This window comes from Anolis sagrei, chromosome X (assembly GCF_037176765.1).
Source record: "Anolis sagrei isolate rAnoSag1 chromosome X, rAnoSag1.mat, whole genome shotgun sequence".
NCBI classification, from domain to species: domain Eukaryota; kingdom Metazoa; phylum Chordata; class Lepidosauria; order Squamata; family Dactyloidae; genus Anolis; species Anolis sagrei.
The window spans coordinates 15,794,059-15,821,946 of NC_090034.1; the positions used below are offsets into that span (position 1 = coordinate 15,794,059).

A 27,888-nucleotide genomic window follows, 5' to 3' on the forward strand; every position below is an offset into this window, starting at 1 on the left:
GGAACTGTCTAGGGCACCTTGTCCTTAGATCTGCGAATGTCACTGTGAATATATATATAGTATTTATATAGTATTTAAGAGCATTTAAAACCAATATTTAGAAATTGAGCAAGCAGTTTGTTTCAGGGTCAGCGGGAGCGCTATATTTGTTTACTTGTTTGTTTGAGAGCAAAGGGAGAGCCTTGGGAAGGAGGGAGGGATAATGGATCTTGGATTTCGATTGGATATATTTCTTTACTTGTTTGTTTGTTTGTTTGTAAGTTAGAGGAAAGCCTTGGGAGGGAGGGAGGTGGTTATGGATTTCGATTAGATATCTTTGTTTACTTGTTTGTTTGTTTGTGATTAAGGGGGGCCAAGGGAGGGAGGGAGAGTTGATATTTATTTATGCAGATACTTTTTTTGTCTATATTTATACCTTTGTAACTAATAAAGAATAGAGGTTATTTGAACCTGCTTTGGTGTGGCTGCTTGGTTTTTTGGCCTCCAGATCAAGCGTCCGACTCTGTCCGAAGTTGGTTTGACCAACTGGCCAAGGAATAATGATGATGATGATGATGATGATGATGATGATAATTGCAACCCTTTTGGTACTAATGTTAGAGAGTGGTCAGTGGTCAAAGTGGTCTCTGGCCAAGTGGTCCTTGGTCCAAGTGGTCCCTAGTCAAAAAAAAGGTTGGGAACCACCTAGATGGAAGAGAGTAGACAGAATATGCAAACATCTCTGCAAATCTGAAGCTTTGACTCCACTTCATGAACCCCTTTGACTCCACTTCACTGCTGGTCTTCATTCACCCCAGCCTGTGTCTGTTGCTGCCCTCAAACTCGGCATGCAAAAGCAGGAGGGCAAGAAAATCAGAAACCAATGCATTTGAAATGGGAATGGAGTAAGTAGCTTAAGCTGCACTGCTGTAAAAAAAAATACCACCCTTTTAATAACGAAAGCACTAGAACTTCCCAGATTTGAGGAACACGTATTTAATAAAAAATGAGAATGGTTACATTAAAATAAACTCTACAGAATTTTCATTAGTAAAGCAGATCAGGCAAACAGTTTATTTTCAAGCTTAAATTTCCTCACATGCATTTTTATAAGGCCCGTTATAGTTTCATTACCAAACATTTCTGCAAGTTGCAATGGTGTTAATCCTCCCATTGGACTTTGTACATCAGCGGTGGCATTCAGCAATAAATAGCAAATTCCCAGGTGCCCTGAAACAAACAAAGTGAGAGAGGGACAGATTTATTAACTTTTCAAATATTTTATGAAATAATAGGGTTTCCAAACGCCTTTTGATCCATCTAACATAGAGGTGGGCAATGTACAGTTCTAGGGCCTAGGGATTCTAGAGACGTCAAGGAACACAAAGACATCCTTCAGGGGTAAGAGCAAACCACATCTGAGTATTCCTTGGCCAAGAAAACTCTATGAAGTTCACAGGGTCACCATAAGTCGACAGGTGATTTGAAGGTACTTACATTACATAAAATAGCCAGCCTATTTGCAATGCAGCCTTCTTTATCTATAAAGTCAACTTTTCTAGTTTTCTGAAAAGTAAAATCCAGAAAAAATGGCTACATCTTCATCCAACATAATTCGCTGCACAGCTCAGATCCCCAACCCTTTATTCAACTCTTCTCTAACTGTAGATTTTATCTATTTGGCTAGCAAACTTTGAAGGAGCTGGGGGTGGTGACGGCCGACAGGGAGCTCTGGCGTGGGCTGGTCCATGAGGTCACGAAGAGTCGGAGACAACTGAATGAATGAACAACAACAGCAAACTTTCTTAATAACTTCCTAATTAGTTAGACAACAGATGCACAAATTGGAAGTTACTAAGTACCATAATTCAAGTATACCATTGAGACTTAAAACGCAACAACAGAACGCACCTTAATTATTATAGGTTTTTCTTTTAACACCCTTTGAGGGATATCAGTACAAAGGCGAAAAGATCTCTTCTGGCTTTATTATCATTACAGGCCATTATGAGGTCTAAGGCAGGACTGCAAGAACAGGGTATTGAAGGTACCGCTCCAACAGGAAGGTAACGGCGCTCCATGCAGTCATGCCAGTGGCCACGTGACCTTGGAGGTGTCTACGGGCAACGCTCTTTGGCTTAGAAATGGAGATGAGCACCATACCCCAGATTCGGACGCAACTGGACTTAATGTCAGGGGAAAACCTTTACCTTTACTAGTCTAACTGATATTGCTTGAAATGGGGGTTTGACTTTCGCTACCAAGATTAATCGCTGACATCATATTTCAATCACTGGACATTCCTCTTCTTCCCTTTTACAATTACAGTGTATAGATAGCACAAAAGTGGTACAGCTTCAAATCACTAAAGCATTGCAACTATACAAAAAAACTATTTCAAAATTAGAAACTGAATATAGAAATGCTGTGCAAGATTGTGAATGTAGATATTAGGGAGGAGCAAATGCCAGGAGGTGTTGAGTTTAATCCCGCATCAAGTGGGAGAAAAAAGTAACATGCTGATCAGGGATAATGGTAAAATCCAGTATAATCAACAACAAACAAGAGCAAAAAATTGGTATATTTGGGGCAAGAGTGAATGTGGGAATAGAACCAACCATCACAAAGCATTCCATTCCGAAACGGAATAGCCAGATATTTACCAGAACTGTTGGGGAGTCCAGAAGAGCCCCAAATGCCTCAAGCTACTTCATCACACTAGAGAAAAAATCCACTTAAAATCCGGTTTCTGCCTCCTGCAGAATTCTGGGGTTTGTAGTTTAGGGAGGAGGTTTTAACAGCCCCAATAAACTACAAACCCCAGAATTCTGCAGGAGTCAGAAACCGGATTTTAAGTGGATTTTTTCTCTCTAGTGTGATGAATTGTTACACTACATCCGTGGCTGTGTGCTATTGAATATTCTGCAAAATGGTTAATTATCCTTGCCCAATAATAATAATAATAATAATAATAATAATAATAATAATAATCTTTCTTTATACCCCGCCACCACTGGTGCGGCTAACATGAGACTGAGCCCAAAAAGAATGCAAAAAAATAATATACAAAACAATAGAAAATTGAATATAACAAAATACATAATGCAACAAAATAAAATAGACAATGCAAAATAACATAATAAAATCAATCACAAAGGGCATTGGTCTTATCAGATAAAATACCTTGATACTGATATGCATAGGCCCCCCATCAGGAAAAAGCCAGAATATACATTGAATAAATAAATAAATTCTCCGTGAAGTGACAAAGATCCAGCATAATAAAAAATACTTGATTTCCCAAAGTATTGCCCCTGCAGTCAGAATTGTGCCCCCTCAAAAACACATTGATTGTATCCCATTGAAGAGCTCTATCAACTTGTCTAATCTGGCTTTTAAAAAAAGGTGATGGTGCAATTTATACACTCTTTTGTTACTGTAAACCTAAACTGTTGGCCTAATATGTAATCTGTTAAAATATTTATATTCCAGCATTCTGCCAAACAACCAACCTCCAATAAAGGAGACTAAATGCACAATAACACAGGAAGATCTTTTTGCAAGCAAGGGGTGATTTTAAAAGCTCTGGAGAAGTAAGGATGAAACATGTCCATGACCCAGGGCCTGGGGTTAAATAACCTATTGGCAAGTAAAATCAGTGAAACAAAATGGTCCAAAATATTACCATAAACAATAGCAAAATGTAGAGGCGTCGCTCCATCACACTGTGGATTTTGGACATTCACATTAATACCAGGGTAATGCAAAAGCAAAGAGACGAGGTGCATTTTCCCAGTGTTTACAGCAGCATGAAGAGGTGTGTTTCCATTTTCTGCTGCTTGGTTTACATCAGGTATAGGAAATGCCTAGAGGAAGAGAGGGAAGAGAAAGGAACAAAGCAAAAAATACATACAACATTGTTCCTTTACTTGCTACTAAACCCCCTCCATGGGTTTCTACATAATTCCACTCCCATTATTCTGTTTTTTTAAAAAAAATCATGTCAGAAGTGGCTTGAGAAACTGCAAGTTGCTTCTGGTGTGAGAGAATTGGCTGTCTGCAAGGATGTTGTCCAGGGGACGCCCGGATGTGTTACCATCCTGTGGGAGGCTTCTCTCATGTCCCCGCATGGGAAGCTGGAACTGACAGACGGGAGCTCACCCCATCTTGCAGATTCGAACCACCAACCTTAAGGTCAGCAGTTCAGCGGGCACAAGGGTTTAACCCTTTCGCCACCGTGGCTCCAGCAAGAACAGAGGTTAGACAACAGGAAGTGAGAGAAATCTATCCCTCGGAAGGAAAATTCACTTCTGGAAGTTATTATCATGGGGAAAAGGTGTCTCCACTGAAGCTGTACCACCAATCTGTGATTCCACAATAAGACATTTTTACAAAATACAATGATTACAGAGGCAGAAAGTGCAGCGAAATCTTCCAAATCATCCTGTGTTACCATCCTGTGAGAGGCTTCTCTCATGTCCCTCCATGGGAAGCTGGAGCTAACAGATGGGAGCTCACCCTGTCTCGCAGATACGAACCACTGACCTTCAGGTTGGCTGTTCAGCTGGCACAAGGGTTTAACCCATTGCATCACAGCAGCTCCTATTATTCTTTGGTGATTATATAATACAATATACGTACCTTAAGTCTCACAAGTCAGTGCCACTGTGTCCTATGGGGTTTACATGCAGGTAAATGTGTTCAAGGTTGCAGCACTAACACGTTTAATTCCTTCTAACTTAGTAACATTAGCAGAGATCGAAAAGAGGAAATAGAACAAAATCTACACTACTGACCATTTCCAGGAAATAATCCAAAATCTTAGACTGATCATATATAGTGGCTAAAAATAAAAGGTTTCTGTTTTTCCCATCCACAACACCAGGGTCCAGCTTCTGGCTTCTAACAAGATAATCCAAGACATCTGGGTATCCCAGCTGAACTGCCTGGAGAGCTCTGAGGAGGAAAAAAAGCCAATATGCCAACTGTTAACCCTGAATAGAACAGAATGACAAAAACCAAAAAACTTTGCATAATTGACTTTTGTAAACAGACTCATTGGCAACGGCCATATACATTTCAGTAAAAGAAGTGCACTCTATTTTTTAGAATATTTGTGGAGTATCTTTTATCAAACCAATGACTATGTGGTCAAATTATACCTATCAAAGAATGGCATGAATCAACAGCAGCCTGTGAAAAATATATTGGACCAATGCTGCCACACAGATCTGCAGAGATAAAACTGGATGAGATAGAATAATAAAGTTCGAAGAGACCATATGGGCCATCTAATCCAATTCTCTGCCATGCAGGAAAAGCACAAAGCCTCTAGAGAAGGAGCTTCCATCACACGCTGAGGCAGAGAGTTCCACAGTTGAACAGCTCTGCAAGCTGTTTACCTCTCCTGTCAAGGAGAGTTTGGCTCCATCTGGAACAGGTTGTTGTTATGTAATTTCAAATAATCATCATCTTCTTGCAACCTCAAGCAATGGTTTTTGTTGTCAAGGTTTATTCAGAGGTGGTTTGCAGTTGCCTTCCTCAGGGGCTGCAAGAATGCAGCTTCCCCAAGACCATCCAGTGGGCTTCTATGGAAATTCAATGCCTGGGCTTCCAGAGTCCTTATCTCAAATCTCCATGCCAGCTTTCTCATCTAGAATAGGCTTAATCTAGAACAGACTCCACATCCAGTTCACCAGGATAACCACATACCAGCAGGATATCACTCTTGTTGCGTTTCAGCTTCAGTTCAATGGCCCTTACCATTATCATCTCCTTCAGTCAATGCAGATTTCAGAGGGCCCTCAAGAACACATCAATATGGAATAAGCACTATTTCCCAGCAAAGCAGGCTCCACTTGTCCTTTGCTTATTAGTCTGGTGTTCTAGCTGTGATTGCATCAGCCAAATGTGTCAAAAAGCTTTGGACGTGGCTCAAAAACATGCTCAACATCCTCATTTGGAATAAGAAGCTCTTAGAACTGGTTCTATCATGAAGCAAACTGTTTCGTTCAACATGGCTCTATCATATTTAGCTTTCCTCTGAATCCCTCTTTGAGAGTCAAGCTGTGCAATAAATTTACCATTATCTTTAATGGTCTCACTGTAGATGAAATGATCAGGAAAGCTCCCAGGTGCCTCTGAGGATTGCTGAAGCCTTAGTGCCCGACCACCGTTTCCCGAAGCAGTTGCTCTACTCCGAACTCAAGAACAGAAAACAGAATGTTGGTGGGAAGGAAAAGAGATTTAAAGATGGGCTCAAAGCCAACCTTAAAAACTCTGGCATAGTCACTGAGAACTGGGAAGCCCTGGCCCTTGAGCGTTCTAACTGGAGGTCAGCTGTGACCAGCAGTGCTGCAGAATTTGAAGAGGCACGAATGGAGGGCGAAAGAAAGAAATGTGCCAAGAGGAAGGTTCGTCAAGCCAACCCTGACCAGGACCACCTTCCACCTGGAAACCAATGCCCTCACTGCAGAAGAAAATGCAGATCAAGAATAGGGCTCCACAGTCACCTAAGGACCCATGGCCAGTACACTGATCTTGGATGACAATCCTACTCAGACTATGAGGGATCGCCTAAGTAAGTAAGTACCACAGCCATTTTTAAGACCCTTTCTCCATACTCAAACAAATTCAACAAAAAAACCCCCATTATTCTGAAGGAGAGACATACACATTTAGAAGCTTCTCAGAAGCATAATTTTCTGTTTGCACAAGGTGTGCACTCTTGTGCATGCCTTGTTTAAGCCTGGACATGCAGGACTTCCAGCTTCTACTACCCAGACTGGGCAGTATGTGGCATCCACAGAGCAGGCAAGGCCAAGTAAGGTTTGGGCGGAACTGATACAATCTGTCAAACTTGCCCATTGGCATCTGACTACAATTCCAAGATCTTTACTCAGAAGCTAAGAATACCAAGGACAGTGAGACCAAAACCCTTGGTCAGAAGAAGCCCTAATCTAACTAGAATTGGACTGAGATAACTTGCTGTGATTGGTCACAGTCATAATTATCAAGTCTTTCTAAGGCTTAAAGGTACCAAGTATCAGTTTAGAAGAGGCATTTTTTTCCTCCCACATAATGGACAAGAGACCTTTCAAGAAAGGACACTCATCTTAAAGGCACGACATCATGTCTGATCTTAGACACACACACACAAAACATGTGTGTGCATCTTCTAAAAAGAAAAGCAGTATCCAAATAATTATTTTTACTCACACACAAATCAATCCATTCTTAAACTGATCAAGTCAAATTTCTTGGTGCTGGCAACAGAGTTCCTCCCATTTTGCACCTGAGAATCAGACAAAATAACCTTGGCTGCAATGCAGCACCTCGGATGCAGTTCCCTAATAGAGTTCTCCACGAACAGAGGAAATCTTTCTGACATGCAGGGTATTTTTGGTCACAATAAACAGCAAGAAGCCTCCATCCGCAGTCAGCTCTGGTGTGTTCCCCAGACACCTAGCTCAGCCTTTCTTTAACAGCACATCATCTTTTCTCTGGTGGGATATGATGCAAGCTTATGAGAAGACCGAGCAACATCTGGGGGTGGTAAATAGGCTTGTGCCAGTTGCAGAATGCAAAGGAGGCTCTGTTTTCCAGCTTTTGTGAATCCAAAGAATAAAAAAATTAGAAAGTGTCCTGGGAGGGCACACACTGGTCAAACCGTTAAGAGAATGTCCGTTGCTAAAATATGCTAAAATTTAATGAGCTCTGTAGGCGGACTCAAATACTAAAACACTGGCATTTGGGCGAACTACATCAGACTAAATAGCCTCTTTGTCAGATTAATGGAATATTCAAACAAATACTAATTTGGTCTTTCAGATGTTCAACTCTCAAGAGACCCAAGTGAGCATGACAAATGAATAGCGATACTGAGTTGGAAGTCCCAAACATTGAGAATCTGTGATATCAGTTATAAATCGGCAGCTTGGCAGAAGAAGAACCAGAGTAATTTGTTAATTTGCTTATTCAGGAAATCGTTGTGTAGCTTTCTTTTGGTCCTGATAATCTCTAATCTGTCAAGCATAAACTGAGAATGGGGGTGATCTTGGAATATAATTCCTACAATCCATTGTTATTGGCCTCAGTAACCAGAGTTGATGAGATCTGGAATCCAACAAATTTTGGAGGGCCACTATTTTATCACTTCAGTTGATTAATTTTACGTGTTACGAAACCCAGATGAAAGAAACAGAGCCCCCTTATCTGTTGCTACGAAGTCCTTTTTTGTTATAATTTTCTAGAATAACAAGTGGCAATAACATAGCTAAAATTAAGATGCAAGGAAGCTGATGGCAAAGTTTGTGCATTTCATTAATATCATCTTCAGTACTTATATAATTGTATTAACTAGCCATCCCCTGCCATGCGTTGCTGTGGCCCAGTCTGTGTATATGTGTTTTGTAGGTGTATATATTGTGTACATGTGTATATATGTGTGTGTTTGTGTATATATGTGGTTTTGTGGATGTGTTGTAATGTATTTTTTGTTTTTTTAATTCTCTTCTGCTGTTTTTATGAGTGATGGTCACTTGTTGGCCTAATAGGTGTGTTGTGTCCAAATTTGGTGTCAATTTGTCCAGTGGTTTTTGAGTTATGTTAATCCCTCAAACAAACATTACATTTTTATTTATATAGATTACATATACATTCCTCCTTTCTTTCCTCAAGGTGGCAAATCTGACTCCCTGCCCCTCAATTGACAATAATCCTATGAGGCAAGTCAAACTGAAGAAGTGTGACTACTCCAGGATCACCAAGCAAGTTTTATGGTTTACTGGGGACTTGAAACTTGATTTTCCAGCTTAATACCTCTAGCCACAAGATCATATTGGATGCATGACCACATTGGGAGATCATAGCGTGCTTGAGATCTTTTGTTGTTTATTCGTTCAGTTGCTTTCGACTCTTTGTGACCTCATGGACCAGCCCACAGCAGAGATCCCTGTTGACCAAGGCCACCCCCAGCTCCTTCAAGGTCAAGCCAGTTACTTCAAGGATACCATCCATCTATCTTGCCCTTGGTCGGCCCCTCTTCCTTTTTCCTTCCATTTTCCCAAGCAACATTATCTTCTCCAAGCTTTCCTGTCTTCTCATTATGTGGCCAAAGTACTTCATCTTTGCCTCTAATATCCCTCCCTCCAGTGAGCAGCCGGGCATTATTTCCTGGAGTATGGACTGGTTTGATCTTCTTGTGGTCCAAGGCACTCTCAGAATTTTCCTGTTTGAGATCTTACATAGTCAAGTATTGTGTAAGATATCTTCAAGATATCTCAGCAAACAATGTCATTGGTGACTATCTGGATATGGAGCAGAAAATGTCACTTCTCTGATCCTCTCTACTTTCCATCAGGAATGAGGTGGCCAAAGGAAGGGATTATTGCAGTGCAAGAGTGAGTTGGAGGACATTATGAGTATTGTGGAGGGAGGAGGACAACAATTTAAGCATTAAGGTAGACTTCTAGTTCTGTATTTCCCTAATAGGAGGCTGGCCTATTCATAGTAAACTGAAATAGTAATTCCTGTTTGGGTTTTTTTTTCCAGATACAAAGGAAAAAGGAAGCAGATTTGGGACAAATGAGAGTGACAACTGCAAGATAGCATCACCTGGAATGCCACAAAATCATGTAAGGGATCGCCTAAGTAAGTGTTTCAAGAAGACAACTGCACAAAGCTTTATTTGGAAGCACCCGAATTAGTAGTTCCCCTCCCAATATTATTGGACTGTAAAACTTATCAGCCTTAGTACTATCAATGTTGAGCCAGCATTTTACTACTACTGGAAATCTACATGTTTTCTACCCTCATGCAGCTCTCACATGGCCATGCCTCTTTGACCTCAATGACCTTGCGCCATAGATTTTGCAAGCCCTGGTCACTCTCACTATCTGAATGTCCAATGTTACATGAAAGCAGAAGGGAAAATCAGAAGGAAAGAGATTATTGTGTCTAGTTATTATGACAGAGAAGTTTGAAGAATGACAAAGGTGGGAAACAAGATAGAAAAAGGCAAGCTTGTTTAGGGTTCACCAAGATTTTATTTATTTCTTCTTTTCAATGCAGTTTATTTTTAAAAAATAACACCCAGTGGCACAAATATGTGGTTTCCACTTCTCATACATCGTGCTAATCATTCTAATAGTGAGAGAAAGGTTTTGGATTGAGATATATTTTCAGGTGACATTGGGATGTTGGGAAACTGAAAGACATTTTTTTAAAGAACCAAATACTGAAATAGACTTCAAACTTTTGACCTCTATCTCCCTCCTGTGGTGCAAGCAGGCAATTCCCAGACCAGTTTCAAATAACTGTACATTCCTATTTGCTATTGCTTGACTGAACTGAAAAATGCAACTGTTAATATAGTTTCCCATGACATATAAATGTTGACCACATTTGCACAGCAAAACAAACCATGGTGTGGTTTGCTAAGATTTGACATGTTATGAAATACAAATCTTTATCTGCTAACAAAACATTTTTTCCAGCACTCACAAAACACAATCTGAATCCATGGTTAATGGTGGGCTTACAAACTGCAGCTTGTGAAGAAACCCACAACTATGGCTTGTTTCTTATTCTACTCAGTCAGAAACATAGGCTGGCAAGAGAGACAGGAGTGGAACAAATCAAAAGACAAGCCACAGGCAAACATACAGTATGTTTAATATATTGTGGAAGGCTTTCATGGTTGGAATCGCAGGGTTGTTGTGAGTTTTCTGGGCTGTATGGAACATGGCCATACATAGCTTCTGCAACATGGCCATACAACTCAGAAAATTCACAACAATACAGTATGCTTGTCAGTCTGTCATGCAATTTGTGATATAAGCAAATAACACAAACCATGGATTATCAAGACGTGCAAATGTTGCCACTGAAATGGAAGAGCAGAGTTCACCCAGAGCTAGAATAAACAAGGTTCTTTCACAGATTTAATTGACATGAATTAAGGAAGTTGCTGGCTCTTGGCTCTGCATCCTTCAGGAGGTGTCGAGGGAGGGGAAGACATACATAGTTTTGTAGCACATAATAGACAATGTTATGTTAGTAACTTCTGTAGTACATTTAAGAAGTAAGCAGAGCTAGTGAATGTTTTTGAGAGGTTGTCTACACCACCGAAATAATCCGCTGTAATTCAAATCATTTTGTCCTGGCTTTACCTCATTAGAGCCATGCCTATCCATAATATACCACACTAAAGTTATATTGATGTCCTTGCTCCGAATTTGAATGAGCACCACTTTATTTTCCCCTTCTCCTCCAAAGTGATTTTCCATTGCTTGCCTTTCTGATCAGATCCACTTGTGATGCTACCTTCCAAAGCAAACAGCTTCCTGACAGAGTCCTACTGGTGATGCACCTGCTTTGACATCAGAATGAGGTGTTCAGCCATGCAATCCTTGGCGAGGAGGCAGCCCAATCAATGCCTCTTTCTTGATCTCATGGCTGGGCACCTTGTTTTTAAGAAAGTGACTTCCTTAGCACGGCTCTGTTGCTCAGTTGTTTGGCCAGGAAGGCAGCGGGCATGTAAAATAATAACAGCAAAAAGGGTAAGGATTCCCCTTGACATTAAGTCCAGTCGAGTCAGACTCTGGGGGGGGGGGGGGGTGATGCTCATCTCCATTTCTAAGCCGAAGAGAGTCAGTGTTGTCCGCAGACGCCTCCAAGGTCATGTGACTGCACGGAGCCGTACCTATTGATCTATTCACATTTGCATGTTTTCGAACTGCTAGGTTGGCAGAAGCTGGGGCTAACAGCGGGAGCTCACTCCACTTCCCAGATTCGAACCGTTGACCTTTCAATCAGCAAGTTCAGCAGCTCAGAGGTTGAACCTGCTGTGCCACCAGGGACTCCTAATAATGACAACAACAACAACATTTTTATTTATATCCCACCCCCTCTCCCGGAAGGGACTCAGGGCGGCTTACAGCAAGTAATTTACAACAATGCAAAAAAAAAAAATACAAAAAATGGCAATGTTTGTTATCCAGCAATGTGTCCTGCCCTGATCTAGATGGAAACAATTAGCAAAACATAGCAAATGACCACATTTATGGAGCAAGAGCTGAATTGTGGATTACTGTATTAAAGACTAAAAGAAATGCTTTCACTGTTAAAGGGGTTGCCTGTCATGTGTCAGGATCAAGGCAAGTATGATTTTTTTTAAAAAAAAATAATCAGTGTAGACAAGCTCTCAGTTACATATGGCAAAGTAGCTTCAGTCTCATGCACCTTATAGTGATTAAGATATGCTGACTTCAGAAGCATTAACAACTATCAATGAAATGTAAAAAATCTCAGTTTTTCTACTTCCTGGAGTATATAATTTTTTATAGAAAAGAGAAAACCTTACAAGTGAAATTAGCGATGAAAATTAAAACATTTATAGTGTATTTTGACTTTTAGTGTTACCCACAAAATTGAGTACAGGCACATAATTACTTCAAGGTTATATGAAAGTATTTGCAGATAATGTCCACAATCCAACAAAAGTCACACCTTGTGCAGGATCTGTAGAAAAGAATGGATCCTAATGAATGTGCCTAGTGGTTTCATAAAGCAATGCAATATTTGCATCAGTTCTAGTCTTACACACAAACACCTAAGTAAGGAAAACATAATACTTATCAGTTTCCTTTTCTAATCTAAAGTATGCTTACCTTTCTTTAACCACTTCATTGGATTGCTTTTTATTGGCAGAAACAGAACTCTTGTCAGGTTGTTCAGCAGACTGCTGGGTATGGACCAATGTCTTATAGAACTGAATTTTAAAAAGCATGACATTTAGTGAGCAATCTTATATCTTAATTCCAATTTTGTCAATACTTTGGAAATATACGCTTTTTAAGAAAATACAACCATTTAATGCTTTTGTATCATTTTATATAATGCAAGCCTCTTCGTCTTAAATTATATGCAGGCCTGCTAAGGAAGCATTTTGGTTTATTTTCATATAATCTTCACTTGACAGTTCAAGACATTTTATTTTAAAAAATACATACACAAACGTTCCAAAAGGATAAGGTGCTGACTCTGCAAGTACAATGTTATAATCTAATCCATAACTTAATTAAAGTGAAACATCTGAAATTTTGTTGCTGAGTTTCTTCACATATTCTTGGGGGGGGGGGGGGGGAGCAAAGGCAGTCGGACTTCTGAATAATGTTTGCTTGTTTATTTCTTGTATGAAGATGCCTTTCCTGCTGAGATGAAATTAAGGCGAGAATCCTATGTATGCACAAAATGGAAGCAAACCTAGCTGAATACTTCATCTCATGTAATGGTAAGCCAGAACGTCAAGTAATCCTAGGACACATTTAAATTGCCCACTTAATATGAAAGGACCCCAGATAAGTTCCAGGACACTCAAACGAGCTCTTCCAGGGTAAGGTGGGACAAAGCCACCTAAACATAGTCTTGACTTGTTAGCCAAAGTTGGGGGTACTTCCAATTCTGGCCCAGAATTTGGAGTATCCCTGGACTTAGGGTCCACTGCTGTCCCGTGTTTCCTGGGTTGTCCTGGCCCAGGGACACAGAAAGACATTTACTGTCCCTTTCCCATTCTCCATGTTGTCAGCAGTAACATTGGCCAGAGCGATGGGGCAATCAGGGAAGGGAAGGACAGAGCAGGGAGCAATGCCTCCTTTCCCTTTGTTGACCCAGCCAAGGTCACAGCAGGCATCAGCCAACTCAGTTTGGTGCCATTGGGCAATCAGGACTCCTCTCTCCCACTTCCGCAGTGGTTGGGCCCATTGGTAGATCTACTCCAACTTTACAGTTCTTAAGAAGTCTATCAATGCATGCTGATGCACAGCTACAATTTGACTCCAGCTTCTAGTGGGAGAGCCAGTATGGTGTTTGGACCATGACTATGGAGATGTGGTTCAAATCCTTGCTCAGCCATGAATACTTGCTTGGTGACTTTGGGCAAGTCACATTCTCTCAGCCTCAGAAGATGAAGGCAAACATACTTTGAATGCCTTCAAATCATTTCCGACTTACAGCGACACTATCATTCTGAATAAATCTCTCCAAGGTGACAGGGTCACCATAAGTTAGAAATGATGAAGGCATTCAACAACTAGAGAGATAACTACGTATTATTTATTAATTGCACATTCCATCTTCAAGGTAACAATTAACTGATCATGAAGCAAAGGGTTGGTGTTAAGTCTAAAACAGGATTCTGGATATGTCACTCTTCTAATATGACAGGATTTGAAGGTGAACACCCAAAGAACCTGGAGACCTGGTTGAGATCAACCATAAACCTTTGTCTCCCAACTGGTTTCTATTTATTTCAGCATCAGCCATTGGTGTGAAAAGGCTGTGGGAAAAGTGAATAAGTACAGTGTTTATGAACCGTAAACCAGGATGCTGGCTTACTATCATATCCAAACAAACTGCTAAAGCAGGCATCCTCAACTGTGGCCCTCCAGTTGTTTTGGCCTTCAACTCCCAGAATTCCTGACAATTGAACAAGTTCGTTAGGGCTTCTGGCAGTAGGAGGCCCAAACAGCTGGAGGGCCGCAGTTTGAGGATGCCTGTGTTGAAGCAACTTGCACAAGATCAGGTTTAAATATAGCACTTCCCTTAAATTCTTCAGCTTAAAAGTGATGTTAAGTCATACTGTCACTAATTTCAACAAATTCATTTCCATTCAGCTCTACTGGAATATTTCAATTACCTTTCAAGTGTTTAATCATCAAATTCAAGTCAAGGGTACAGTTTGCATTAAAATACATCAAATCCATTCATCAAGACACTTTTCAAAGAAATGCTATAAAGTTACATATGTAAATACACACAAATTTTAAGCAAGACCAAGTGAGTCACTGCAAGCATACCCAACAGTGTTCAAATCCATTTCAATATGAAGACAGGTGTGCTGTGTAGCACTGTTTTTCAAGAAAAAGAAACTCAAGTCCCTTGTCTTGCAGAACAAATTGTGTCATTCACTGGATTCCAGTCCTAATAATTCATTGCACGGATCTTTAAAAGCTGATGCAGCTCAAATTATATTTTTCACAGCAAAACACAAAAGACAAAGAGCCACCTCATTTTCCCCAAATGCTTGAAGACAGAACTTTGGAATACATGATTCCTCGATGTTGTAGTTTCTAATTTCCAAACATTCTGCTGTTCCCATAATTCCTCCCACTTCTGAGAAATCATGGGAACAGTAGATGACCAACATCTGCAGGTCCACAGGTCCCCCAGTTCTGATTTGAGAGGTAAATATGCCCATTGACTCCTGCAGTTTAGGTCTCAGTCTTCAGAGGTTTTGTCAAATACATATGTATAATTTAACACAACAAGCACACTGGTTCTTTCAAGCAGAGATGCCATTCAGGGAGAGAAGAGGTGCTTCAATTGACATCCAATACTGTAAACTACATGTGATTATTCTTTAGAAGCACTTATGCCACACTTATGAAGAGGCACGCAAGAACAGCAGACACTGAAAGCTGATATTTTCTGCTTTTACTCTAGAATATAAAATAAACAGGCCCATCTCTGGAATCTTAACCCCAGACCTCTACTGAAACTGACAAAGGTGTGTCTTCTTAAGCAATACCTAATGCATCATGATGATGTATCTGTTTGTGAATATTAAATGATTTAACATCAAGTTATAAAGTGTTACGTTTTACAGAAAACAGGATTATGTGATCACGCCTCCAGCATGTTACAAGATGTTTCTTGAATATTCTTCAGAAAGAAATTATTTAGTGAAGACAGTTAATAAAATTGTTAGCATCTACACAGTAAGCAGAAATGAGATTTCCAGTTAATTTTACGATCTCAGCTCTATTAAGGAATAGTGCTTGGAAGGGTTATTTTTAGGAACCACCATTCCCAGAATTTCCAAACCATCATGGCCAATAGTCGTAGTGGCTGGAGAATTCTGGAATTTGTGATTCAAACAAGTGACTTCTTCCAAGTAAGTTTTGTTAAGCTTCCTTTGCCTTGTTCTTATTTATATACGTAACGCATAGAAAATTGCTATATTGACCTTCTGGACGTATGTTCATCTGGGAATGGGCTTTCCTGATTGCAATAGATTTTCAAGCATGCATACTGGGACTGTAGAATTATAAATATCTGCAACTGAACAAACACAGGAGAGCAGTGATTCTCAACCTGTGGGTCCCCAGGTGTTTTGGCCTACAACTCCAAGAAATCCCAGCCAGTTAACCAGCTGCTATGATTTCTGGGAGTTGAAGGCCAAAACATCTGGGATCCACGGATTGAGAACCACTGCAGTAGAGAAACAAATTGCAAATATAAAATTTATAACTGTGATCTATAAAGACACATGCCTTGACCTCTAGATAGCCCCCTATGCAAAAGTACATGATACAAGTATAGAAACCTTTCATAGTTCTTAAATACCAAGCTCCTTTTAAAATCATCACTTTGTGAGTGCATTCAGGGTCAAATATATGTTCATGCTAAAAATACTGTTGCTGTTATAGACAGCTTTCTTATACAGCTAATTCAGTTGTCACTACAACCATGATCTGTAATGCAGAGTACAGGAAAACAACAGGTGTACAGGTTTCTTTCTTTTACTTTTTCTCTAGAAGAGCTACTGGAGATTCTCAAACATTGATCTCTCAGAGCCTAGATAACAGACCAAACCATGTTTTTGAGGGCATGGAAGAACAAATAATTTCATTTTTCTCCGTTTGAAACCAGGTTCAAACTATGGCTTCAGAATTTGGGTTTGGCAAACCATGGTCTGTCAGAATGTGCAGTTGTTACCACTAAACAATCTCAGTGTAAACAAAGAGAACTACATTTAGAAAGGTGTTCTAATGGCCCTTCAACAACAGCCAAAATCAGAGATACATGTCATGTTTATAAGTTCCTGAATTACTTCAGGAATTGTAATGTATACTCACAGTAACATGCACAACAGGGCTGCACAGAACAAAAAGCAGGAATTTGGTGGTTTTCTTATCATGTGTACATATGGTGGAAATATGTACTAACATCACATGCATGAAACAGATCACACTACTGCAACACTCAAACACATCCCTGTAATATGACGTATATTCTATGTTCATTCAGAAGTGATTCTACAGAGAGGGGAATCTATGGCCCCACAGATGATTCAGACTTACCCATCCAGTCAAGCCATTGGGAAAAAATATGGTGGCTACTGGTGAAACCCCCTCAAGGGCCATAAGCTCCCACCTAATGATAGCAGGATGGGGCCCTGAAGACTGTTTTCCACCAGTTCTGTAGCCCCCTTTTTATCCAAAAGGCTTGAAAATAAACCAAAATAATTTCCGTAATATTCTACAGCTAAAAAAGTACTCTGACATTTCACTGTAATGTTAACTTGGTAATGCTATTCAATCTCAATTGTCAAGGTTCTTAATAAAAAATTAAAATTATTGAAGCACTTCATCTTGGCACCAGATCGATTTTAAAGCAACCTTGCAGGGAATACAGAAAACAATCATCATTAGCATTTCTGAACTAGTGTGTTTTTACCTTCACTATTGCGTGCCAAAGACTGGCGAGTGCAAATGCTCGTATAGCTAGCAACCACTGAGTAATCTGAGGGTTCTTGATTGTGTACTGTATGTTTGAAAGCATTTCCTTATATCCAGATGCATCTACTGAAGACATGAGGTTTAAGTAGTCAAGAAAAATGAATGCATTCTGGTTGTTCACAAGTCCCATGGGATATTCACTGAGCGAAGCAGCAAGAATAGAGTTCAACTCTGAAGGCTGGATTTCCTTAGAGTCTGGTCCCTCAAGAAATGAAAGGCGAACTTCATCCTCGATAACTCCCATTTCCAGCTCCAACAGTTGTTGTTTTTGATTGAACTGGAGCTCAGACAGCCAGAAATGTGCAAAGTGAACAAAGTTGTCTCCAGAGCAACTCCATTCCCCCATTTCACTAATGAGGTTGTGGGCTGTTTCCAGCCAGCCCGCCACTGCAGTACTATCAAAACTATTGAAGAGCTTCTCATATATATCTTTTTCTGGGGGGAAAAGAACACCAAGTGATTCCTTGGACGAAGCAGCTCCGTTTGTCCCTCCAATCTGATGGGGTGATGGTTTTTTGCCAATATGGGGCAGCGGGGCAGCTTTAAAAAGAGAACAGTTCCTGATCTTGAGAGAGAAGAACTCCTTTTGCAAATGATTATTATCCACTTGAGAGCTTTTCACTAATGAACAGATATCTGGAAGACGAATGATCTCATTCTGTTGACTCAGGGCATTTTGATGCAGCTGCTGATGTCCTAAATCATCTTCCTGTTCCATATTAAAAGAGATATGCATCATTCGCCTGTCCTCCAAGTTCTGCATTGTATTGAACCACAGTATATGGTAGAAAGCCTTTTAGTTGCAGCATGAATTATGAGTTAATGAATCTCAATATGAACCTGAAAAAGAGCATAAACATACATTAATATATTAATATAAACATTATTACTAGGTCCATAAAATGGGAGTCCATAATTGTAATCCATGTATTTTCATATGCAAGCAAGAATATGATGCAAACCTACAAGACGTTGGATATTGCTTATGGTATTTTCTTATTTGGAAGGAATTGTGTATGCTGTGTTACTTATCAGCTGATGGTTATGTTTCTCAATATGGAGCCCCCAGTGGTGCACTGGGTTAAACTCTTGTGCCGGCAGGACCGAAGGCCGACAGGTCAGAGGTTCGAATCTGGTGACAGCACAGATGAGCTCCCTCTGTCAGCTCCAACACCTCATGCAGAGACATGAGAGAAGCCTCCCACAAGGATGGTAAGACATCAAAACATCTGGGTGTCCCCTGGACAAATGTCCTTGCAGACGGCCAATTCTCTCACACTGAAAGCGACTTGCAGCTTCTGACACACACACAAAAATTGAATACAGTATACATTTAGTCCTAAAAAAATATGGATTGCATACTGGTCTAAAAATTGGAAATTACTAGGAGAAATAATTTTAAATTGACCAATCTGCCTTTGAACACACTATGATGATCTTACTAGTTGATCATTTGCAGTAAATTTTCACTTTACCTAAATTGCTCATGATGTTTTCTGAGAACTGAAAAAAAATGGTCTGTTTCTAAAGTAATGCTGAAGTAGTTTACTTTTAATGTGATAAGCAGAAGTCATCAATAGTAGCAAACATTGCCTTCTCCATCATTGCTTTGACAAGACTGCATTCTCATTTTAACTTTTGTAAAATGAGATTTCAGCTTAATTTAATTTAAATGGGACAGAAGGAGAACACATTTTTTTCTTCCAGATGCTGATTAATTACTACTTCTATCACACTTCACAGCTGAACAGCTTTGGCTGGGTCTCATAATAATTTCAGAGTTATCAGCTACCTATTTTGAACAAGTTTGCTGAAATAAGACAGGTGTGTTAATTAAGCCAGCCACTAGGAGCATCTCTGTTTTAGATAGGAAAGTGGTGTATCCTTTTTATTATAAATCGGTTTGTTGAGCTAATATCTATAGCCACAGTAGCCGCCATTTCACATACAAAGACCCACCCTTAAGAAAGAATATCTATATAAAACTTTCAATCTTCACAACTAAATAAATATGAGATACTCATTTTGAAGCTGCGGGTTATGTTACTATCTGCTACAATAACCCTATTGAGTAATCCATTACCATCATCTAAGTAGAAAGATTTAAGACTATTCTTCTGTTCTAGCATACCTTACTTTCTTTTTAGAAGTGGAGCTCTGCAACTTACTTTTGTCCTTTACTTAAGTGAAGGATGTTTCCCCAACAAACCTGACACCAGAATTTTTGTTACGTAACAATAGCTTACTTTAACCAATAAGATCCTGGTAGGTGATCTGTGATGTCACAATCTTAACTCAAATAGAATATAGGAGTACTCTCATTTTTAAAAGGGGCTTGCTGCTGGAGATAATGATATTTATTTCTATAGTGTTTTTCCAATTCGAGGTTGATTTATAAATGAATATATATGGTACTTGTCTGCAAGAAGAAAACAGGGAGGGCACCAGTCTAACTTCCCAGAAAATATAGGATAAACAGAAAATCTGGGATCAGATCCTGGGATATAGGGCCTGTCTGGAAGGGTCCTAAGTAGGCCCTCTCCCATGTTCATGTTAGATGTACTTGTGAAGGTGATAGAACATAAAAAGGGCTTCCCAAGCAGATTTCAAAGCATGGGCTAGTTCATAAATAATATTTCCATCCTTCAAATAACCTAGGCTTGAGCATATAGGAATTTATAGGTGAAAACCAGCGCTTTAAATTGCTCAGAATCGAACTGGCAGGCAATGGAGCTGTTGCAACAATGGAGTTTTGTGTTCCCTGTAGTTAAGTCCAGGATAGCAATACGGTTGCAACTCTTTGAGCAACTGAGGTTTTTGAACCTTCTTCAAAGGCATGTCCACAAACAGTTTGCTACATTGTATTGTCGAATTGTATTGAAAATGAACAAAATCTGACTACTAGTATTTTAAAAACTCCAAAATTAGAACAACTCAACAACAGAGAGGAAACAAACAAGGACATCTAATCACCACTCAACAAAGGATTGCTCCAGGCACTGCAAGGCAATCAAATGCTAATCAAGGCGATCAGCTGAAACATTTACACCTGGCTCCAGCAGACAAGAGTCCTTTGTCCCACCCTGGTCATTCCACAGATATATAAACCCTTTTTCCTAGTTCCAATAGACCTCACTACCTCTGAGGATGCTTGCCATAGATGCAGGTGAAACGTCAGGAGAAAATGCCTTTAGAATCATAGAATCAAAGAGTTGGAAGAGACCTCATGGGCCATCCAGTCCAACCCCCTGCCAAGAAGCAGGAATATTGCATTCAAATCACCCCTGACAAATGGCCATCCAGCCTCTGCTTAAAAGCTTCCAAAGAAGAAGCCTCCACCACACTCCGGGGCAGAGAGTTCCACTACTGAACGGCTCTCACAGTCAGGAAGTTCTTCCTAATGTTCAGATGGAATCTCCTCTCTTGTAGTTTGAAGCCATTGTTCCGCGTCCTAGTCTCCAAGGAAGCAGAAAACAAGCTTGCTCCCTCCTTCCTGTGGCTTCCTCTCACATATTTATACATGGCTATCATATCTCCTCTCAGCCTTCTCTTCTTCAGGCTAAACATGCCCAGTTCCCTAAGCCGCTCCTCATAGGGCTTGTTCTCCAGACCCTTGATCATTTTAGTCGCCCTCCTCTGGACACATTCCAGCTTGTCAATATCTCTCTTCAATTGTGGTGCCCAGAATTGGACACAGTATTCCAGATGTGGTCTAACCAAAGCAGAATAGAGGGGTAGCATTACTTCCTTAGATCTAGACACTATGCTCCTATTGATGCAGGCCAAAATCCCATTGGCTTTTTTTGCTGCCACATCACATTGTTGGCTCATGTTTAACTTGTTGTCCACGAGGACTCCAAGATCTTTTTCACACGTACTGCTCTCGAGCCAGGCGTCCCCCATTCTGTATCTTTGCATTTCATTTTTTCTGCCAAAGTGGAGTATCTTGCATTTGTCACTGTTGAACTTCATTTTGTTAGTTTTGGCCCATCTCTCTAATCTGTCAAGATCGTTTTGAATTCTGCTCCTGTCCTCTGGACTATTGGCTATCCCTCCCAATTTGGTGTCATCTGCAAACTTGATGATCATGCCTTCTAGCCCTTCATCTAAGTCATTAATAAAGATGTTGAACAGGACCGGGCCCAGGACGGAGCCCTGCGGCACTCCGCTCGTCACTTCTTTCCAAGATGAAGAGGAAGCATTAGTGAGCACTCTCTGTGTTCGTCCACTTAACCAACTACAGATCCACCTCACCGTAGTTTTGCCTAGCCCACATTGGACTAGTTTCCTTGCCAGAAGGTCATGGGGGACCTTGTCGAAGGCCTTACTGAAATCCAGGTACGCTACATCCATGGCATTCCCCGCATCTACCCAGCTTGTAGCTCTATCGAAGAAAGAGATCAGATTAGTCTGGCATGACTTGTTTTTGATAAATCCATGTTGACTATTAGCGATGACTGCATTTGTTTCTAAGTGTTTGCAGACCGTTTCCTTAACAATCTTTTCCAGAATCTTGCCCGGTATCGACGTAAGGCTGACCGGACGGTAGTTGTTTGGGTCGTCCTTTTTTCCCTTCTTGAAGATTGGGACCACATTGGCCCTCCTCCAATCTGCTGGAACTTCTCCCGTTCTCCAAGAACTCTCAAAGATGGTTGCCAATGGTTCCGAAATGACTTCCGCTAGTTCCTTTAGTACTCTTGGGTGTAGTTGATCTGGCCCTGTAGCCCGAAAAAACCTACAACAACCCAGTTTGTTACATTAATTCAATTGGGATGAAACAGAGTCATATATCAATGTGATCAGATCTGATGTCTCAGGGAACAGATGCAGTTGGAGGACAATATTTAACTGTGCAAACGCACTCCTAGCCACTGCTGGAACCTGAGCTTAGGTGCACACTGAAGTATTATCCCATCCAGGACAGGCTGAATACCTATTCCCTGATCTCTTTCAAGGTAACCTGGGGCACCTCTAGTCTTGTTTGGATTAAGTTTCAGTTGTTCACTCTCATCCAGTGCATTGCCAGTTCGCTACTGAGCACAATTCAAAGTGCTGGCTCTGGCCTATAAAGCCCTAAACAGCTTCGGCCCACTTTACCTGTCCGAACGCATCTCCCTCTATGAACCACCGTGGGATTCAGATCTCCTGGGGAGGCCCTGCTCTTGGTCCCGCCACCGTCACAGGCGCGATTGGCAGGGACGAGAGAGTGGACTTCTCAGTGATTTCGTCTCAGCTTTGGAACTCCCTCCCTGGCAAGATTAGATCAGCCCCCTCCCTCCTCTCCTCCAGAAAGATGATAAAAACTTGACTGTGGGGCCAAGCCTTTGGGACAGTGCAATAAGGCAATAATAGGAAACTCTATCCTGCTCATAGCCCCAAAACCAGGTTGAAATGGATCCAGAACTCATCTCATCCAAAAAAGAATGCTAATTAGGGTAACCCAAATTGTGAGAGTCTGTTAACAACACAGAAGCCTCCTCATTGATGCAGAAGTTGCCTGTAGCCAGATGTTTCTGTTCTCCCTCACAGGACCTCTTTATAAATTATTTATAAATTATTTATAGAGGACATGCCTCCCTAAAGACAGAAGTCATCTGCAGCCTGATCTTTCTTCACAGATCAGAAGACAAAGTGTTAACTTTTTTAAAAAATGTAAAAGATAGTAGTCACTGTAGCCCAGATCTAGGCAAACTTGGGCCCTCCGGCTGTTTTGGACTTCAACTCTCACAATCCCTAATAGCTAGTGGGCTGGGTTGCTGTGAGTTTTCCAGGCTGTATGGCCATGTACCAGAAGTATTCTCTCCTGACTCTTCACCTTCATCTATGGCAGGCATCCTCAGAAGTTGTGAGGTATGTTGGAAACTAGGCAAGTGAGGTTTATATATCCTTGGAATGTCCAGAGTGGGGGAAAGAACTCTTGTCTGCTTGAGGCAAGTGTGAATGTTGCAATTGGACATCTTGATAAGCACTGAATGGTCTTGCAGCTTCAAAGCCTGGTTGCTTCCTGCATGGGGGAATCCTTTGTTGGGAGGTATTAGCTGGCCCTGATAAATTCTTGTCTAGAATTCCTCTGGGTTTTTTTAGTGTTGCTCTTTATTTACTGTTTTGATTCTAGAGTTTTTAAATACTGGTAGCCAGATTTTGTTCATTTCATTCCTCCTTTCTGTTGAAGTTGTCCACACGCTTCTTGTGGATTTCAGTGACTCCTCTGTGTAGTCTGACATGATGGTTGTCAGAGTTGTCCAGCATTTCTGTGTTCTCAAATAATATGTTGTGTCCATGTTGGTTCATCAGGTGCTCTACTATGGCTGACTTCTCTGGTTGAATCTGCAGTGCCTTTCATGTTTTGATTCGTGATTGTGCAATACTACTACATTTGATGGTCCCTATGTAGACTTGTCCACAGGTGCATGGTATATGGAAGACTCCTGCAGAAGTGAGAGGATCCCTCTTCCTCTTGTCCTTTGCTGAATGTAGCATTTGTTGGATTTTCTTAGTGGATCTGTAAATAGTTTGTAGATTGTGTTTCTTCATCAGCTTCCCTATGCAGTCAGTGCTTCCCTTGATGTATGGTAACAACACTTTTCCTCTGGGTGGATCTTTGTCTTTACTCTCATGGCTTGTTCTTGGTCTTGCAGCTATTCTGATGTCTGTGGAGGAGTCTCCATTGGCCTGTAGAGCCTATTTTAGGCGGTTCAGTTCATTTAGGAGGTGAGGTTTGCAGATTCTTTTTACCCGGTCTGTCAGGGCATTAATTGTGCTTCTTTTTTTACTTTGGTGATGGTTGGAGTTTTTATGTAGGTATCTATGTGTGTGTATGTTTTCTGTAAACTATGTGACCTAATTGTTGATCTGGTTTGTGGATGACTAGGACATCTAGAAATGGCAGTTTTCCTTCATTTTTTTTCTACGGTGAATTAGATGATTGGGTGGATGCTGTTATTTACAAAGGATTCAGTGATAGTATGATAGCTGGTACCCAGGCCTCATGGCATTATGCTGTTTCCTGAACAGCGGATGTGAATAAGGGAAGGGCCATGTGTCCAACCACGTGGTTGCACAGGGGGCAGAGTGAGACACAGAGGCACTGTGGTTTAGAAGGCAGTGCATAATTGGTTTAGAAGAAAAGGATAGAAAGGAGGGGAGAAATTTGAGAAGTGTTGTAAAATGGAAGTAATCCAGTTGTTTGGGAACAACTTGGAAGCTTTTAATAATGTTTTGAGGCAGATTCCTAATTTCTATCCTGTTTAAGGTCTTCCCAAACTGTTTCCGAAACCGTGGTTTATCATTTCTCTATAAAGAACTAACATTCGTTCACTGTTATCCCTCTCCTCCCTTCAGTGTTATGTGTTTCCAAAACCGTTGTTTTATCACTTCTCAATAAAGAACTAAAATTAGTTCACTGTTATTTCTGTGTTAAATTTCTTTACTGGTATAGTTCCACGGATTCTGTGGCGGTTTGCTTGTCCCGCCTCCACTACATTACTTCACTGGTATCCTTCCGTCCCTACATTCCGCAATCAGCGTTCCCGAAGCGGCACTCCGGAGACAGCGTAACGCCATGAGACCTGGGTACCAGCTATCATATTATCACCAAGGCTTCCCCCAGACAGTAAGAAGCCACACTTTGAAAACCGCTAGGCCATTAAATGCTAATCAAGATGGCCAACTGAAACATTCTCACCTACCTCCAACAGACAAGAGTTATTTCTCCCACCCTGGACATTCTTACTTAGGCGATCCCTCGTTGTCCGAGTAGGATTGTCTTCCAGGATCAGTGTACTGGTGGTGGATCTGTAGGTGACTGTGGAGCCCAATTCTTAATCTCTATCTTCTCCCGCAGTGAGGGCATTGGTTTCCAGGTGGAAGCCGGTCCCGGTCAGGGTTGGCTTGAAGCGACTTCCTCTTGGCACGTTTCTCTCTTTCGTCCTCCATTTGTGCCTCTTCAAATTCTACAGCACTGCTGGTCACAGCTGACCTCCAGCCGGAGCGCTCAAGGGCCAGGGCTTCCCAGTTCTCAGTGTCTATGCCAGTTTTTAAGGTTGGCTTTGAGCCCATCTTTAAATCTCTTTTCTTCCCACCAACATCCTGTTTTCCGTTCCTGAGTTCAGAGTAGAGCAACTGCTTTGGGCATCCGTACAACATGGCCGGTCCAGCGGAGTTGATGGCGGAGGACCATTGCTTCAATGCTGGTCGTCTTTGCTTCTTCCAGCACGCTGACGTTTGTCCGCCTGTCTTCCCAAGAGATTTGCAGGATTTTCCGGAGGCAGCACTGATGGAATCGTTCCAGGAGTTGCATGTGACGTCTGTAGACAGTCCACATCTCGCAGGCGTATAGCAGGGTTGGGAGGACAATAGCTTTATAGACAAACACCTTGATCTCCCTATGGATGTCCCGGTTCTCTAACACTCTCCGCTTCATTCGGAAAAATGCTGCACTTGCAGAGCTCAGGCGGTGTTGTATTTCAGTGTCAATGTTGACTTTTGTGGAGAGGTGGCTGCCAAGGTAGCGGAAATGGTCAACATTTTCTAATGTTACACCATTAAGCTGCATTTCTGGCATTGGAAGGGGATTGGCTGGTGCCACTGGGTTGATACCAGTACAGTTCTAGGGCCTAGGGATTCTAGAAAGGTCGAGGACTACAAAGACGTCCTTCAGGGGTTATTTATTTATTATTTATCGTGTCACACAACCGAACAGTTGTATTACATTTTTGACAGTCAAACAAACAAACATACAAAAGACACAGTTTGCAAGCTTGGTAGTTGATTAAATGTCCTTTGACCAGTATCTGGCCCCTTGGAGTGCCTCTGGTGTTGCCGCAAGAAGGTCCTCCATTGTACATGTAGCAGGGTTCAGGTTGTATTGCAGCAGGTGGTCTGTAGTTTGCTCTTCTCCACACTTGCATGTCGTGGATTCCACTTTGTAGCCCCATTTCTTCAGGCCAGCTCTGCATCTCGTGGTGCTAGGGCGCAGTCTGTTCAGCGCCTTCCAAGTCGCCCAGTCTTCTGTGTGTCCAGGGGGGAGTCTCTCATTGGGTATCAGCCATTGATTGAGGTGCTGGGTTTGAGCCTGCCACTTTTGGACTCTCGCTTGCTGGGGTGTTCCAGCAAGTGTCTCCGTAGATCTTAGAAAACTATTTCTTGATTTAAGTCGTTGACGTGCTGGCTGATACCCAAACAGGGGATGAGGTGGAGATGTCTCTGCCTTGGTCCTTTCACTATTGGCTGCTACTTCCCGGCGGATGTCAGGTGGAGCAATACCGGCTAAGCAGTGTAATTTCTCCAGTGTTGTGGGGCGCAGACACCCTGTGATAATGAGGCATGTCTCATTAAGAGCCACATCCACTGTTTTAGCGTGGTGAGATATGTTCCACACTGGGCATGCGTACTCAGCAGCAGAGTAGCATAGCGCAAAGGCAGATGTCTTCACTGTGTCTGGTTGTGATCCCCAGGTTGTGCCAGTCAGCTTCCGTATGATGTTGTTTCTAGCACCTACTTTCTGCTTGATGTTCAGGCAGTGCTTTTTGTAGGTCAGAGCCTACCTACCTCTGAGGATGCCTGCCATAGATGCAGGCGAAACGTGAGGAGAGAATGCTTCTGGAAGATGGCCATACAGACCAAAAAACTTGGCTGTTGGGAATTGTGGGAGTTGAAGTCCAAAATACCAAGAGGGCCCAAGTTGGCCCAGGCCTGGTTCATACCTTTTTTTTCCCCTCAGGCGAATCTTGGGTGTCCACTAAAGAAATAAAGACAGGCCTCTTCCCCGTCAGAGACCTCAAGGCCGCACTCTAGCGAGGCTTGTTTTCCTCCGGGTAGGCCTCAAAGGCGGCGGCCCCGCCCCTCTCCCCTCTCCGCTCACCTGGAGCCGGACGTTGAGCATCATGGAGGCCACGACGTAGAGGTAAGGGAAGTTGATGCGGAGCTTCCAGGCCAAGTCGAAGAAGATGAGCAGCGTCCGCGTGAGGCCCTTGCAGAAGACCCCGTAGGAGCGCGCGGCCACGGACTGGGAGAGCCGGGCGGACAGCGCGGAGAAGAGCGCCGCCGCCGCCACCGCAGCCATCGACGCGCCGCCCAGGCCCCGCCCCCCGCAGGAGCCCGGATGTCAACGCAAGGAGCAGCAGCAGGAGGAGGAGGAAGAGAAGGAAAACAACCACAGAGGGAGGAAGGGGGCGCTCGCGGGCTAGAAACGTCGGTTCCGCTAAGTCGCCTGGTGACGTCACTACGCACGTCCCGCCCCCAGCATGCATCTTGACCAATCGCTGCTTCGCTTTCCTCCAATGGCACCGCCCCCAGTTTGGCGCCTAAAGTCTCCTTCCTCCGTGAA

General features: G+C 41.9%; 1 protein-coding gene across 2 annotated transcripts; it reads right to left on the reverse strand.

Moving 5' to 3' along the window:
* Nucleotides 1–959: 959 nt before the first annotated feature.
* SMIM10L3 (small integral membrane protein 10 like 3) lies at nt 960–27,661 on the reverse strand. 2 transcript variants are annotated; one of them, XM_067461191.1, is made up of 6 exons: nt 27,424–27,661; nt 17,500–18,401; nt 12,651–12,751; nt 4,776–4,935; nt 3,665–3,845; nt 960–1,209 (listed from the first exon to the last, which is right to left on the reverse strand). In XM_067461191.1, exons 1-2 carry the CDS (start codon nt 27,622–27,624, stop codon nt 18,381–18,383), a joined length of 222 nt encoding a protein of 73 aa, XP_067317292.1. In that variant the 5' UTR covers nt 27,625–27,661; the 3' UTR covers nt 960–1,209; nt 3,665–3,845; nt 4,776–4,935; nt 12,651–12,751; nt 17,500–18,380. The 2 variants fall into 2 exon arrangements, with proteins under 2 accessions (XP_067317292.1, XP_067317291.1); XM_067461190.1 differs by lacking the exon at nt 27,424–27,661 and having other exon boundaries at nt 17,500–18,374.
* Nucleotides 27,662–27,888: the final 227 nt, after the last annotated feature.

What these genes read in the sequence shown, in the direction of transcription:
- SMIM10L3 (XM_067461190.1), bottom strand. Translation starts at nt 18,324, where the DNA reads ATGCAGAACTTGGAGGACAGGCGAATGATGCATATCTCTTTTAATATG. An exon ending in TTTGGCACGCAATAGTGAAG is followed by an intron (nt 12,752 to 17,499) that starts GTAAAAACACAC and finishes TTTAAAATTCAG; the next exon opens with TTCTATAAGACATTGGTCCA. An exon ending in AATGAAGTGGTTAAAGAAAG is followed by an intron (nt 4,936 to 12,650) that starts GTAAGCATACTT and finishes TTTCCTCCTCAG; the next exon opens with AGCTCTCCAGGCAGTTCAGC.